Below are 15,002 nucleotides of genomic sequence, written 5' to 3' on the forward strand. Positions count from 1 at the left end.
GGGACTATGGTGGTCTGCTTGAAACATGTTGGTATTACAGACTCAGACAGGGAAAGGTTGAAAATGTCAGTGAAGACACTTGCCAGTTGGTCAGCGTATGCTAGGAGTACACATCCTGGTAAACTGTCTACCCCAGCGGCCTTGTGAATGTTGACCTGTTTAAAGGTCTTACTCACATCGGCTGCTGCGAGCTTGGAACATCTGATGCATGTTTCAGTGTTACTTGCCTCAAAGCGAGCATCAAAGTTATTTAGCTCGTCTGGTAGGCTTGTGTCACTGGGCAGCTCTTGGCTGTGCTTCCCTTTGTAGTCTGTAATAGTTTGCAAGCCCTGCCACATCCGACGAGCATCGTAGTACGCTTTGCCTGTTTGATGGTTCGTCGGAAGGCATAGCAGGATTTCTTAGAAGCTTCCGGGTTAGAGTCCCTCTCCTTGAAAGCGGCAGCTCTACCCTTTAGCTCAGTGCGAATTTTGCCTGTAATCCATGGCTTAAGGTTGGGGTATGTACATACAGTCACTGTGGGGACAATGTCCTCAATGCATTTATTGATCAAGCCAGTGACTGATATGGTATACTTCTCGGAAGAATCGCCATCGGAAGAATCGCAAATATATTCCAGTCTGTGATAGCAAAACAGTCCTGTAGTTTAGCATCTGCTTCATCTGAGCACTTTTTTATAGACCGAGTCACTGGTGCTTCCTGCTTAATTTTTGCTTGGCACCCCCATAGTCCTATTTCTCAATATTGCCTAGCCTATAGGTGGTTTAGCCTATAGGTAGGCATATTGGTGGTATATGGCATAATTTCTCATTAAATAATCTGGGTTTCATTCCCAGAAATAGTCCTCATATGTTGTGTTGGCTTCGCAAACACTTGGCACCCCCATGCATCCTGAATGAGTTGTGTTTTAAGCATGGGGTTGAATGTTGGTCAAATAGAATGCATCCACTTCTGATGGCCCAACAAGAATCAATCATGGGTGAAGTAATTTATATGGATGTCTCTGCTGGCCAAAATCTTCCCATATCCCTCAAACCTCTCATGCACTCTAGCAAACTGCATCAATTCAACAATGACCACATCTGACAGTCACATTTTCAGAGAAAAGTCATCCCTTGGCGCGGATTGTCAACATTTCCTAGAAGGTAATGAATTATTCAACACCACTAAACACTGGACAGCGCCGCGAACGCTACTCATCCGCTGTCATCTCGCTCCCAACAATCCGGTGCATACAGACGGAAATATAAAAGGCAGAGAATACACGTCATGCATCAAAGACAGACAGCTTAGTGTCGATGACCACATATTGTTTCTTGCTGCATTGGTTGGATGCGAAGTGTGATCACTTGGATTTTGACAGAATGAGAATGCTGGCATTTTTCCTGGTTTGTGCGATAATTCGCCAGTATGGAACATGGGGGACTCCAACTCCAGGATTTGGGTGGACGGATATCCCAGGTAATTTCTTGATTTGATATAGTCTAATTACTTTTTGATTTCTTATAGGTTCATTTTCTTCTCATAATGTCCTGAGCCAAACTTTTTAATATCCAAAAGTAATAAAAGAAAATTCGATTTTATAATTTGATGCTCTCTCTTTTCTCAGGACATACACCTGCTAAGGCGCAAGAGGGGCACTCTGTTGTGATGAGAAGCAAGGTTGTCAGTGCGAATTTACCTGACGATGCGAACCTTTGTTACCTTTTGAAAGAGAGTGATGAAGACCAGCGACACATTATCTGCAAACATCGTTTAACTCGGACCAGCAAATTCAACTTCAACCCGTTTGGGCTCCGATTTGGAAAGCGCAACATATTTAACACATCTAAGGCCAACCTCATAAGATCCAGGACAAGCAAACTGTTGCCTATTCTACTCTACTTCAGAGAACTAGAAGTTCCTGCCTAAATTGGTTCCTTCCCAAGAAGGAACTAATGTTTAAACAATGGAGATGGTCAGTTGCTTAAGTTATAGCAGTTATAGCAGCATCGTTATAACCATTCACTCGTGAGGTAAAGTTTGTGTGTCATATTGTCTACTTATAAGGTGGGTTTGGAAAATACAAGTCTGCTGAATAAAAGTTTTGTACATGTCTTGTGTGATGTAATTATTAAACCATGTAATGACAATGAGGAAAATACACTCAATCTCCAAAAGTACACTACATGACCAAAAGTATGTGGATACCTGCTCGTCGAACATCTCATTCCAAAATAATGGGCATTAATATATATTTGGTCCCTCCTTTGCTGCTATAACAGCCTCCACTCTTCTGGGAAGGCTTTCCACTAGATGTTGGAACATTGCTGCAGGGAATTGCTTCCATTCAGCCACAAGCGCATTAGTGAGGTCAGGCACTGATGTTGGGCGATTAGGCCTGGCTCGCAGTCGGCGTTCCAATTAATTCCAAAGGTGTCCTATGGGGTTGAGGTCAGGGCTCTGTGCAAACCAGTCAAGTTCTTCCACACCGATCTCAACAAACCATTTCTGTATGGACCTCGCTTTGTGCACGGAGGCATTGTCATGCTGAAAGAGGAAAGGGCCTTCCCAAAACTGTTGCCACAAAGTTGGAAGCACAGAATTGTCTAGAATGCTGTAGCATTAAGATTTCCCTTCACTGGAACTAAGGGGCCTAGCCCGAACCATGAAAACCACCCCAGAGCATTATTTTTCCATCACCAAACTTTAGCTGGCACTATGCAGTCGGGCAGGTAGCGTTCTCCTGGCATCCGCCATACCCAGATTCGTCCTTCCGACTGCCAGATGGTGAAGCGTGATTCATCACTCCAGAGAACACATTTCCACTGCTCCAGAGTCCAATGGCGACGAGTTTTACACCACTCTAGCCGACGCTCGGCATTGAGCATGGGGATCTTAGGCTTGTGTGCGGCTGCTCAGCCATGGAAACCGATTTCATGAAGCTCCCGACGAACAGTTATTGTGCTGACATTGCCTCCAGAGGCAGTTTGGAACTCGGTAGTGAGTATTGCAACCGAGGACAGACAGCTTTGTTGACAGGTGTGGCTGAAATAGCCAAAGCCACTAATTTGAAGGGGTATCCACATACTTTTGGCCACATAGTGTAATTGTCTTGAATCAGCTAGACTCATTTCAGCAACCACTAAAAAGTGGACAGGGCCTTAATTTGTTGGTTGGGGAAGAAAAGCGATGTTAACATGCAGTACTTTTGGCTACTTAACAGAATGTTATTTTACTGAAAATATTGTCCAAATTAATTTGACGGTTTATGTGAATAAAAGTTTGACAAGGGACCTGGATTTCCTTCTACATGTCACTCATCATTTTTTTAAATGTCAGATTACTTAGATATTGCTACTAACAGCAGGAGGCATTGTGTAGCCTAGTTTATTGAGGAACATTTATGTCATTGGACACAATAACATGCTTCATAAGGTTAAAGTGTTTATTAAATTACTCATTGGTTGTCGTCATTCATTACACAAACATGGGTGTTACAGTATGTAAAAAATAAAAAAAATTACTAAAGCAGGCCGTTTCGATTGATTCCACTTCTGCCCTCTCTCCCCCCCTTTGTTTCTTTCTGGCAATCAATGTCAGACTGAACATCTCGCACAATAACCAACACCACTGCTCCCCGACAGGAGGAGACCCAGTTATAGGGTCTTTGTTTCTGCGCTCCTGACAGGAAGTGAACAGAACAGTGCGTCAAGAAAGTGCAAATGGAGGATAAAGCCAACACTTTTTGATCGTAGTACAATAGCTTCAACACATGAATCCAATGAGGGTACATAGTCATACTGGTTCACACAGTACCTAGCACAGAAACAACACAGTAACCTCATCCTACAAAAGGATGGGGGGGGTAAAGGAAGAATGTATACCAGTAGATTAAGACGAAAGGGAGATGGATACAGTAGATCGGAGGACGGGTGAAACTGGGTATGGGATTGACTGCATCGGGAACGGAGGGAGGAAGGGTAGATGTGTGTCTCTAGACGTCCTTGAGGTCCTTCTGGATGCCCCAGAGTGTGTCTGCACTTTTCTTCAGCTGGCCCACCTCAGCGTCGGTCAGGGTCATGTTGATCACGCTGCCCACTCCATTGCTGTTCAGCACGCATGGCAGGGACAGGAACACCTCCTCGCCAATTCCATACATGTCCTGGGGAAACAAAACACAGCTGTCAGTCATTATCACGTAGAAATGTGTTAGATTCACTCTCTCGCTCTTTGTGTGTGTGTGTGTGCGTGTGTGTTCACATGCACATTGTGCGTGTGTAACTGTGCGTGTGTCTGCACGCATGTGTCTGTGTGTTATCCCGTCACCTTGACCATGGTGGAGACAGGGTGGATCCTGCTCATGTTCTTGATGATGCTCTCAGTGAGATCAGCCACACTCAGGCCGATGGCCCAGTTGGTATACCCCTTCAGCTTGATCACCTCATAGGCACTGGAGGAGCACACAAAACAATCCCTGTCAGTCAGCATCTACGTCCAACTGTTGCGATCTTGAACAGGTAAAACTCTCTCAATGAGGTGAACCTGTATGAACGTTAACTCAAATAAAAGTTTAATGCAAAATAAAAATGTGAGGGCGGGCTTTGATACTTATTCTAGTACACAATGTCAGTAGAACTAGTTATATTAATGATACCAAAAATTAGCCCAGCTTGATCTCGTCCTTAATTTGAGCCCTTACACCTTGACAGCTCCAGTAGATATGAATGAATCAGAAGGTGGTGAGCAGTATGGTGTAAACTCTAGCTGTACTACGAGCTCTAGGTGGAGGCAGAGGTACATATTTAGACTCTGGATGGAGCTGGGGATAGGTTTCGGGTATTTACCTGTCGACCACTTCCTTATGGGTGGCCTTCCAGTCCTCCTTGTCTCCGTCAAGGCCAAACTCTGGGTTCAGCTTCTGCAGGTTGACTCCAGCTACGCTGACACCGCTCCACACAGGGACTAACACACACACACACACACACACACACACACACACACACACACACACACACACAGAGAGATATTTATTATTTTACACAGAAGATATTCAGATTTCCCCCCCCAAAAAATTAAACACAAGCAGACTCAACTCACTCATTATTTCTGACAGATAACTGGATGTGCAGAGTGATGTAACAATGCCAAAACAAGTACTTTTGTTTTAAAAGCTGTTAAAGCTGCCAACTGGGTGTGGTTTACTGGGTGTGACAAGAAGTTCACACATGTGCTCAGATTCCCACTAAAGTATGCACTCCACTGACATCATCCCCACCGATGGTGTCTCTGTGCTCTACCAGGACCAATCACCATCATCGTCACCCCTACCCACCGCTGGTATCGCCGTGTTCTCCCAGCACCCATCCGTTGAAGCTGGTGGCATGGATGCCCAGGCGCTCAGCCATCAGAAAACGGAAGCGGGCGGAGTCCAGGTTGGTGCCGCTGCCGATGACACGGTGTTTGGGCAGGCCGCTCAACTTCCATGTCACATAGGTCAGCACATCCACTAGGGGTAGGGAGAGACAGGGATATGGTCAAACACACACACACCCTTGACAACGTTAATGATCGACTGCCCATCCCTGCCACCCACTGTTGTCACAGTACCCTCTCTCTTATCTTGAATTGTGGAGTGGTGTGATACTGTTGGTAAGGGTGGAATGTTGGAACTGGGTTGGCCAATGCAGTCTAGGGGATAATGATGGAATCAAGTTACCTTGTGTCCAAGATTTAAATTGTCAGTGTGTGTGTGTACCTGGGTTGGACACCACGATAAGGGTGCAGTTGGGGGAGTGTTTGACGATCTGGGGGATGATGTGTTTGAAGATGTTGACGTTCCTCTGGACCAGGTTGAGCCTGCTCTCTCCCTCCTGCTGACGCACGCCAGCGGTCACAACCACGATGCGGGAGTTTGCAGTCACGGCATAGTCTGGACAGAGATAGGGAAAGAGCAATTTAATTGCGTAGACTTTTCCCATTTAGCAGAGGGGGGGAGTCTAAATGGCCATCAATGAGACGCAATCAACCTTAAACTGGTTTCAAAACAAGCTGCATTACACTTGCAATGGCAAAATACATGCATACATAATCCGCCTTTTTTGCTCTGAACCACTCCAGTGGCATACACACAAGGGGGATTCTCTTACCTTTGTCAGCGACTATTTTAGATGTCTTTAGGAAGAGGCTGCCGTGCTGCAGGTCCATCATCTCTCCCTTCAGCTTATCCTCCATCACATCAACCAGAGCCAGCTCATCAGCCAAGTCCTACAGGAAGGAGGAGGAGGGAGAAGGTAGGGGTGGAAAGAAGGGCCAGAAGGATAGTTTGGTCATGAATACCTGGTATTTACTTAGAAATGATATGGTAAAATCCACAAATACAACCAGCCTACATAATAACTGAGTAGTAACTATTTGTTGGTATCACAATAGTAGTAGTAATTCAGAGGTAAAGTAAATTAGGACTAATGTACTTGTAAAGTACTAACAACACAATAGTAAGAGTAGTAATGCAGTTGTAAAGTAATAGTAAGACAGTGATATAGTCATACTTACCCTGAGGAGGATGCTGACGGCACAGGCCATGCCCACCATGCCCACCCCCACCACGGTCACCTTGTTCCTGGGGGGCTCAGCAGGGCCGCTGGCCATGGGGGTGATCAACTTCTGCATCACAGACGACATGATCCACGACGCTGGAGGAGGGAGCGAAGGAAGGAGATGGTTAAACCTTTAGTCTAGTTATCAAGGTTAGTCTACTGAGAGAAAATAAATATTCAAAGGGAAACCTGGTCCAAGATCACAGTGTGTGAAATTCTGTGTGAGGTAATCGTGCTTTTGCCTCAACACTGAGCACGCTCTTTAGTCCAGGCATAGGCTTAATCTGTGTCTGGGAATCTAGCCCAAGGAATGCATTTCTTAAGCCAATCAAACAAACACTGCTGTATTTAATTGATTTACTCCAGACTGAGTCAAAACCAATATCCTAGTCAAACTTGGGTTCAAATAAATGCATATTTAAGTATTTTTTTCTTTAAATGTGGTCAAAATCAGCTACTTTTGAAATATTTTCAAATAAACTTCTGATAAATAGCCTAAACTACTAACTTCCTAATACATTACTTCAAATACACCTAGGACCAAACAGACCTGGGTTCAAATGCATGAAGTATTTAAATATTTGAAAATGCATTCTGAATATTCAACTACTTGTAGCCTATTTTCAAAGAAAATATATCCAAATACTTGCTTCAAAATGTCCTTGAAAGTAATTGAAATAGGTTAAGATACTATTTAGTGTAGGCTGTCTATCCCTAGTGTTTGAGTCCAAGGGCCAAAGGTCTTGTTTAGACACGCATTTCGTAACCATTTGGAAACCATTTTGCATAGTGTATAGTGGGTTAAAGGTCACATTTCTAAAATGTCCTGCTATTGTTTTCCATAGCTACTCCAGTGCAGTTAGTGTATACTGTTTGATATACTGTAGCCCAATTTAAGACTAGTAAACTGGCATTGCTTCAAACCATTGTTGGTCAACTTAAGTCCTGCTGATTTGGCACGCAACCAACCGCAGAACTCACTAACCCGCAGCATGTAGGCCTACACCCACACACAGTTTAAACCCCAGCAGGAGACCAACAGTACAATACAGCTTCAAACATTTATAGGAGAGGATCTTTGGAATCAAAAGCCTGGACATCCTACCATTACAACCTTCCTTACTGAGCAGTCCCTACCAATTAAACACACGAGTAGTTAGTTAACTATCAAAACCCAAGGACAATAACTTTGTCCCATCATCATTTTTACTAGAATATCCTGGCAAGACATACGGAACAATATAAAGCAACAACTAAGCCAGGGTGATTTCATAAGGCAATCACAATGACTGGACATTGCCTGGTTATCAAACTAACAATCTTGATCAAACAGGATACTTGCTTTGTCTGGCAAGGTTCCTTGTCGCCAGATACCACCAAGTAGTGATCATGCCAGGGTAGGATAAAGCAGAGCAGGCCAATGCAAGGCCTACCACAGATCAAAGGCAGCAGGGAGCCATCCTACTTCCACAGCCCCAGATTCCCCCCCCCTGTCCAACCAGAAGGTCCCCCGAGGTCCTCCTGGACCAGAGAATACGCAGAGTTGGGAGTTGCTCTGTTCACATAATCGCAAATATCTAGCCTATTGCATGTCCATGTGAGGCAGTTACTACAGTTGGCAAACAATTCAAATATTAATTTGCCACATGCGGCTTAAACAACAGGTGTAGACAATCATTTTGAATCCATTTTCACATTCACTCTGTGTTGGTAATGCTTACAAATTGGATCATAACTAAAAGTATCCGAGATCCCACTCTGGAACCTTGATATGCCTGTAAATATTCCAACTTCAATTAAATTATTTCTCAATTATGCCTTAAGATACAAATGTTAAATATGTGTCAACATCCTTCCTCCAAAAAGACCCTTCTATGAATTATATTTCGGACAAAAAAAAAAAAAAAAAGGTATTTTGTGAGGAATCACCCATTAACCATATCTGAACAAGGTCGACAGGACATGGAAGATAGGTCATGTCTACACTTGTCACTTGCATGCAACTTCTGCTATCAAAATACGAAGATCACATTGAAAAGATGGGTCTAGATACACAAAAGTCACTTGTGGTCTGATTGTGTTCAGATCTGGTCTACTGCCATCAGCTGTTGTGTTATAATATTTTGCCTATTCCACCGTTTGTAGAATGCATACTGGCACTTGAACATAGCGTGCGAAAAGGGAATCCGGACACACTCTGGTCACAGTAGACATTTAAATGCAGGCGTAGACGCAAGACGCGGTCAGAATCCCATGATCAGAACTATGATCAGAATACTAAAGCTGCATGAACGGTCAAGTCTAGACACGGCGAGAGAGGGAATCAGAGGCTTGTCCATTAGGCGCAATGTGTTCACCTGGTCAGTCAATCACAGAACAATACTATAGAAATTGGCTAACAAAATTCTTGACAAAATGGGTGGATAACGGCACTATGGCTGGTGTCAGAGGCTGCCTATTCACAGTGGACTGTGAAGGGGCAATTCCAAGAGACATTGTGTTGTGTAGCTATAACATAGCATTTCAAATACGTGATGTTCTAGTAGCTTATCATAGAGGCCTATAGGGCGATTTCACACCAGGAAGACCCGAATAAAAATGTAGATCTCAGTTTGTTCTGGCAATTATCACATAGAAAATTCATTGGGAGGAAGGTCGTTTAATAACATGCTTTAATTTTATCACAAGTCATTTTTTTGAAAATCATAATGAAAGTTTCCATTTTAGGCCCATACGTGCCTCTTGTAAGATCCCATGATCCGTGAATCACACATAATACAGACAACATCTTGGTTTCATTATAATCCTTATATAAAACTCTAAAATATGGAGTATTTCTAGATTCTGAAATAAAGATGTTCACATTAAACATGAAAAATATGAATGAATCTCAAAAGTACCCTTGATGATTTTGCTTATTTTTGTTAATTTTGGGGGGAAAAGTTAGCATTGCCATCAAAATGGACCCATGAGCACCAACATATGAAGTTCATAGGAGCATATCAAAAGTGGGTGTCAAATGACAGCTAAGTCTATATTTGGGGAAATGAAGGCATAAATACATTTTTCAACCACTTTCCATCTTAAAAATTTGGCATAAGTAAAGTCTTTGATTTCTGGATAAACAGATAGAAAAGGGGTCATAAAAACACCTACCATAAAAAAATATTACAATGTTACAGAAATACAGCAAAACACAATAATGTATGTTTAATTTGAGAAATGGTTTACCTTCTGTAAATGTAAGAAATATTACCTTGTGATTCCGTTACGAACATATCTAAGATACTTTCTCAATTCTGACCCTCACGAGGGAGAATAATGAAAGTTTACATAAGTAACAAGTAATGGTAGACCTACCAACTAGATTTTACTGATATCAATTGTGTTTATGATTTAAGTTAAAGGGAATTGCGAGTTAACAAATTAGCAACGGAATTACCCAACAATCTGTAACGGAATTACTGCAACTGAATTGGCTGCAATGGGAAATCATAAGTCACACCACAGTTGGGTCACCTGCTACCGTCCTCCCTTCAACAGGCATATGGTCATGACGTCCAAACCTGTAAAACATATTCATCTGGGACCAATGATGAAGTTCTGTTACCGTAATTCTGTAACCAGGTGTAAATAACAAAAATATATTTTACAACTCAAGGTGCCATGTCATAGCCAACACCCCATTCTTTCTGCCGACATCTTAATTCAGAACAGATATTTATAACTGTTTTTGTATGGTTATAACATGGTCACATAACAACTTGCAAGAGATTATACCGTAATTCCATTACCAAAGTTTGCATCTGCACAGTTCTTCCACTAAAGTAGTCCTTGTTCGTAGAGTTGTATGGTTTGCTGAAGTTTGAAAATCAATGGTTTTTGTTTGGCATACGCTTTAAAGCGAAGGAAAAATAAAAAAAAGTCAGTAATTCAGTTTCTGTGGATTTGCACATACACTACCGTTCAAAAGTTCGGGGTCACTTCGAAAGGTCCTTGTTTTTGAAAGAACAGCAAGTTATTTGTCCATTAAAATAACGAACTGATCAGAAATAGTGTAGACATTGTTAATGTTGTAAATGACCATTGTAGCTGGAAATGGCTGATTTTTTATGGAATATCTACATGGGCGTACAGAGGCCCATTATCAGAAAACATCACACCTGTGTTCCAAAGGCACGTTGTGTTAGCTAATCCAAGTTTATTATTTTAAAAGGCTAATTGATCATTAGAAAACCCTTTTACAATTATGTTAGCACAGCTGAAAACTGTTGTTCTGATTAAAGAAGCAATAAAACTGGCCTTCTTTAGACTAGTTGAGTATCTGGAGCATCAGCATTTGTGGGTTTGATTACAGGCTCAAAAAGGCCAGAAACAAAGACCTTTCTTCTGAAACTCGTCAGTCTATTCTTGTTCTGAGAAATGATGGCTATCTCCATGCGAGAAATTGCCAAGAAACTGAAGATCTCATTGTGTACTACTCCCTTCACAGAACAGTTCACACTGGCTCTAACCAGAATAGAAATGGAGGCCCCGGTGCACAACTGAGCAAGAGGACAAGTACATTAGAGTGTCTAGTTTGAGAAACAGACACCTCAAGTCCTCAACTGGCAGCTTCATTAAATAGTACCCACAAAACACCAGTCTCAAAGTCAACAGTGCAATGTGCGAATTGAGCTCACAGAAAAACTAAATGGAATTAAAATTGAACCACTGCAATTAGTTGTTTAAAAACTGAAAAATAACAAAATATCAGTTAATCGTTCTGCACAACTGGTTGTAGTTATGCATGTGCCAGGTTCAACCAGTTAGTAAGTCAGACATTTTTTAGTTTCCTAGTTCCAACTAGCAAGTGAACAAGGTGTTGATGTTTCTTAAAGGACGTATTGGGGTGTTTTTGGAGCCTTTGTTCATGTTTTCTGTGCCCCTACAACTACTGCTGAACGAGCATGAGGAAGGATATTGCTGTTGGGGTAAGTTTTTCAAAAACAAGTGAAATAGCAACAACAACAAAAAGTCTATAAAATGCCATTTACATCAAAAATAAGGATTTGGTTCAAATAGAGTAAACTTCTCCTTTAAACAATCCCAGACCTCTATTAGGAGTGCACATTCAGCAAATCACAAGCAGAGGGAGTTCCCTTTAAATCAATTTGCCCATTCCCTGTGTTGGTGGTGCTCATAACATTTATCATAACTTAAAAGTTGCAGAGCACCCACTCTGTTTTAAACAATATGTCATCATATGAACAAAATCATGAGACAATGTGACAAAATGCATTTCAGAATCTAGACATCCATATTTTAGAGCACACTAAGGACCATAATGGCTTCCGTGTTGGCTCGGTTGGTAGAGCATGATGCAACGTCTGGGTTTGAGTCCCACAGGGGTGTTGTAGCTACAGAAAAGTGTATGCAGTCATTACTTACTTAGTCGCTCTGGATAAGTGTCTGCTAAATTACTCAAATGTAAATGTATAATGACACCAAGATGTCTGTATCATAGGGTCTTTCAAGAGGCATGTATATGAAAAAAAAGGGCCTAAAATGGCCTCTTAATGATCTTCTCAAATGGTTTCTGATACAAATGTAAAAAGAATATCAAACATACTACCTCCCAATGAAGTTTCTATGTGAGAATTGCCTGAACAGTATGAAATAACAAAAATATATGTTTGGGCTTTGCTGTCGTGGACTCGCCCTAAAGAGGCCTATTAATACTAATAGGCTTGATCAAATTAAAAAATATTGAAGCTTCAAGATGTCAGACATGCAATAACTGATATCACAATAGGTCAATTATAATTCCCTAAAAAATACGTAACTATATCCTTGTAGGCCAATGTTTAATACCCTTTTGTAATCACATTGACGCAACAGTCCTATCGTCCTTGATGGCCGGATGCTTTTTTTGTGTTTTACACTGGTCGGCTGCAAGATGGCAGAACATCTATAACATTAGACAAACGAGGTGGAGGTTGTCACAAACCTCATTCCATTAACAATCTGCACAGTTCAAACTAATATTCATGTCGTCAGTCAATCATTAACCACGTCTTCAAATGACATTCCGTAATACATGAACTGTGTCATGTTCAAGACAGAGTCGCTCAGGAAACTCAACGAGGAAAATGTCAGTTTCCTGTACAATTAGCGACATCCACCCCTTTAACGACAACCGATCGACTATTATAGGGAGTTAGGCCACCTCGCTAAAACACAGCATGCAATTAGGCTTCGCGTAGCCTACATCGTCTATTCCAAATGTCAAATACCAAACCATGTAGGAATATCAAGAACATTATTTAGGCTATTGCAACCAGGTTGCAAGCTACAGAACGTATCCAAAAATTGTGTGTAGGCCTACGTGCATTTTTGAGCATACACCGAAGTGATGAGTCAGTCGTGCGTCACATGACGGAACAGAATAGAAAACTATGATAACAATTCATTCAAAGTCAAAGCAAACACCGGCGGTAGCTACATACATACCTTTTGCATATATTTTAAAGATCGGTTATATCCCTTTTTGGTCCAAAGAGGCAGGCAATTGAAGCAGCGTCGAGAGTCAGGTAGTGAGAGGACGTGGTGACTTCACTTATGGAGTTCGGGGTTTAAAAGGGTTTTTAGCCAAAGAGGAGGATGCAAAGTAGGGCTTCACCACTGGCTGAGTTTGACACGAAAAGAATATCAATTGTCTCCTCCTCGCGTCCTCGCCTCCTCAAAACCCATTGGAGGAGAAGGTCAGAGGAGCGGCACCTCTGGCTTTTTCATCCAATAGGTTTTGAGAAGGCAAGGATGAGGAGAGAGGACGTGAAGACTTTGCAATTGAGAAATATGTTAACAGACCGTTGGAACAGGGTTTGGCTAAGATGGTATATCGTTTTTGTCCGATTTGACTTTTTGTACTAAATTAAGAATTTACACCGGCAGATTAAGATAATTAACGTAGCTGGTTAGGATAATTGGTTAAGGTTAGGATTAGCTAAAATGCAAACAAATCTACTTTTAACGTTAAGCAGTATCCTTCTAGCCATGACCGTTAGACCACGTTCACCTTGGCATGGGGACACATTTGCACACACAAAAGAGGAAATTAAGGGCTGCTCTTCTGCGATAACGGGTACATATAAATACATTAATGACATTTGACTTCCCAGGACTCAATCTTTGGTTGTTACAAAACGTTATATGCATGTATCTATTCTATGTTTTATTATTGGACTGTGTAGGTATATAATAGGCCTATTACACCGACTAGGTGTGTTTAATGGACTTTAATATTAAAAGGGAAATTGTAGGCAAAGCGTATTCCAAGCACCTACAGAGAGAGAGGGAGAGATATGTCATGTGCAAATCTAAAAGCCTCTGGTGATTGACAACAGGTGATTCCAATATAAGTAGACCTAACCCTAGTAAGCTCACAAGCTGCAATGGTCTTAGCTGAAGATTGTAACACCAGATATTATGATTTAACCCCCAAAAATGGGGTATCAATTATTCTGTGAGTTACAGGTGAGGTACTGTTTGGTGTAGCACAGAGAATTTTCAACCAACCTTAGCTTGGCAGTACTGCCTTCCAGGGGCGGAAATCCCGGGGGGGACACGACCCCCCCATCCTGGGAAAAATATGATTTGTCCCCCCCAATATATCACTGAAACATAACTATGTAATTTAAATAATATTAATAATACGCAATGAAAGCAATTGTGCTGATTATAGACACTTGATAGCGCGTTTTTAAGTTTCAAAAGATTGCAACCCCCCCCACCCTTTGCCTCACAATGGTTTGATCCACTGCCAGTTCCTTAGCTTGCTAGGTAACAGAGAGGTCGTATCTACTGTCTGAAAGGCACTCAATGCACGTAACTGACGTGAGGTTAATCCAGTCAATCGCGCACACACACACTAGCTGAATATGCAGAGCTAGCGCGCAAATATTAACTATTAAGCTAGCTAGTACCTATTCCATTTATGTGGCGTCGTCAAAGATGGAATCAGCATGCAGATGATGTAAGTTAGTGCTTCAAAGTCCCTGTGATAAGGTTAGCGATAAACTGAAATCCAAACTGAACAGAACTACACTCTCTTCTACCATTGTCTTAAATATATTTAATGGTCTCGTTGCAAAAGCTAAATTGTCGCAAGTGAACTTTTATTAATTTATTTTATTTCACCTTTATTTAACCCGGTAGCAAAGATTATAGCAAACACCACTGAAACTGAATTGGTGCTCGCTAGCTTTGCAAATTCAGCTTTTGTTGGAAGCCAGCCAATATGAAACAAACTATTAAAATTATAAAAGGTTGCAGCATATGTTGTGTAAATGGTGAACTCATAAAGCTGTCAACTCTTGTCATTTTAATCCGTTTCACATTTGCTAGCTACCTTTTAGATCGAAGCCCAAATAGAATGATTGAAGA

General features: G+C 41.6%; 1 protein-coding gene across 1 annotated transcript; it reads right to left on the reverse strand.

Annotated features, from left to right (window-relative positions):
• Positions 1 to 3,413: 3,413 nt before the first annotated feature.
• Positions 3,414 to 13,239, reverse strand: LOC115198662 (L-lactate dehydrogenase B chain). The gene is made up of 8 exons (XM_029760788.1): positions 13,071 to 13,239; positions 6,535 to 6,674; positions 6,129 to 6,246; positions 5,738 to 5,911; positions 5,315 to 5,488; positions 4,827 to 4,944; positions 4,309 to 4,432; positions 3,414 to 4,144 (listed from the first exon to the last, which is right to left on the reverse strand). Exons 2-8 carry the CDS (start codon positions 6,661 to 6,663, stop codon positions 3,977 to 3,979), a joined length of 1,005 nt encoding a protein of 334 aa, XP_029616648.1. The 5' UTR covers positions 6,664 to 6,674; positions 13,071 to 13,239; the 3' UTR covers positions 3,414 to 3,976.
• Between the last annotated feature and the right edge of the window lie 1,763 nt (positions 13,240 to 15,002).

The sequence above is a fragment of the Salmo trutta genome, chromosome 8 (genome assembly GCF_901001165.1).
Source record: "Salmo trutta chromosome 8, fSalTru1.1, whole genome shotgun sequence".
Lineage (NCBI taxonomy): Eukaryota > Metazoa > Chordata > Actinopteri > Salmoniformes > Salmonidae > Salmo > Salmo trutta.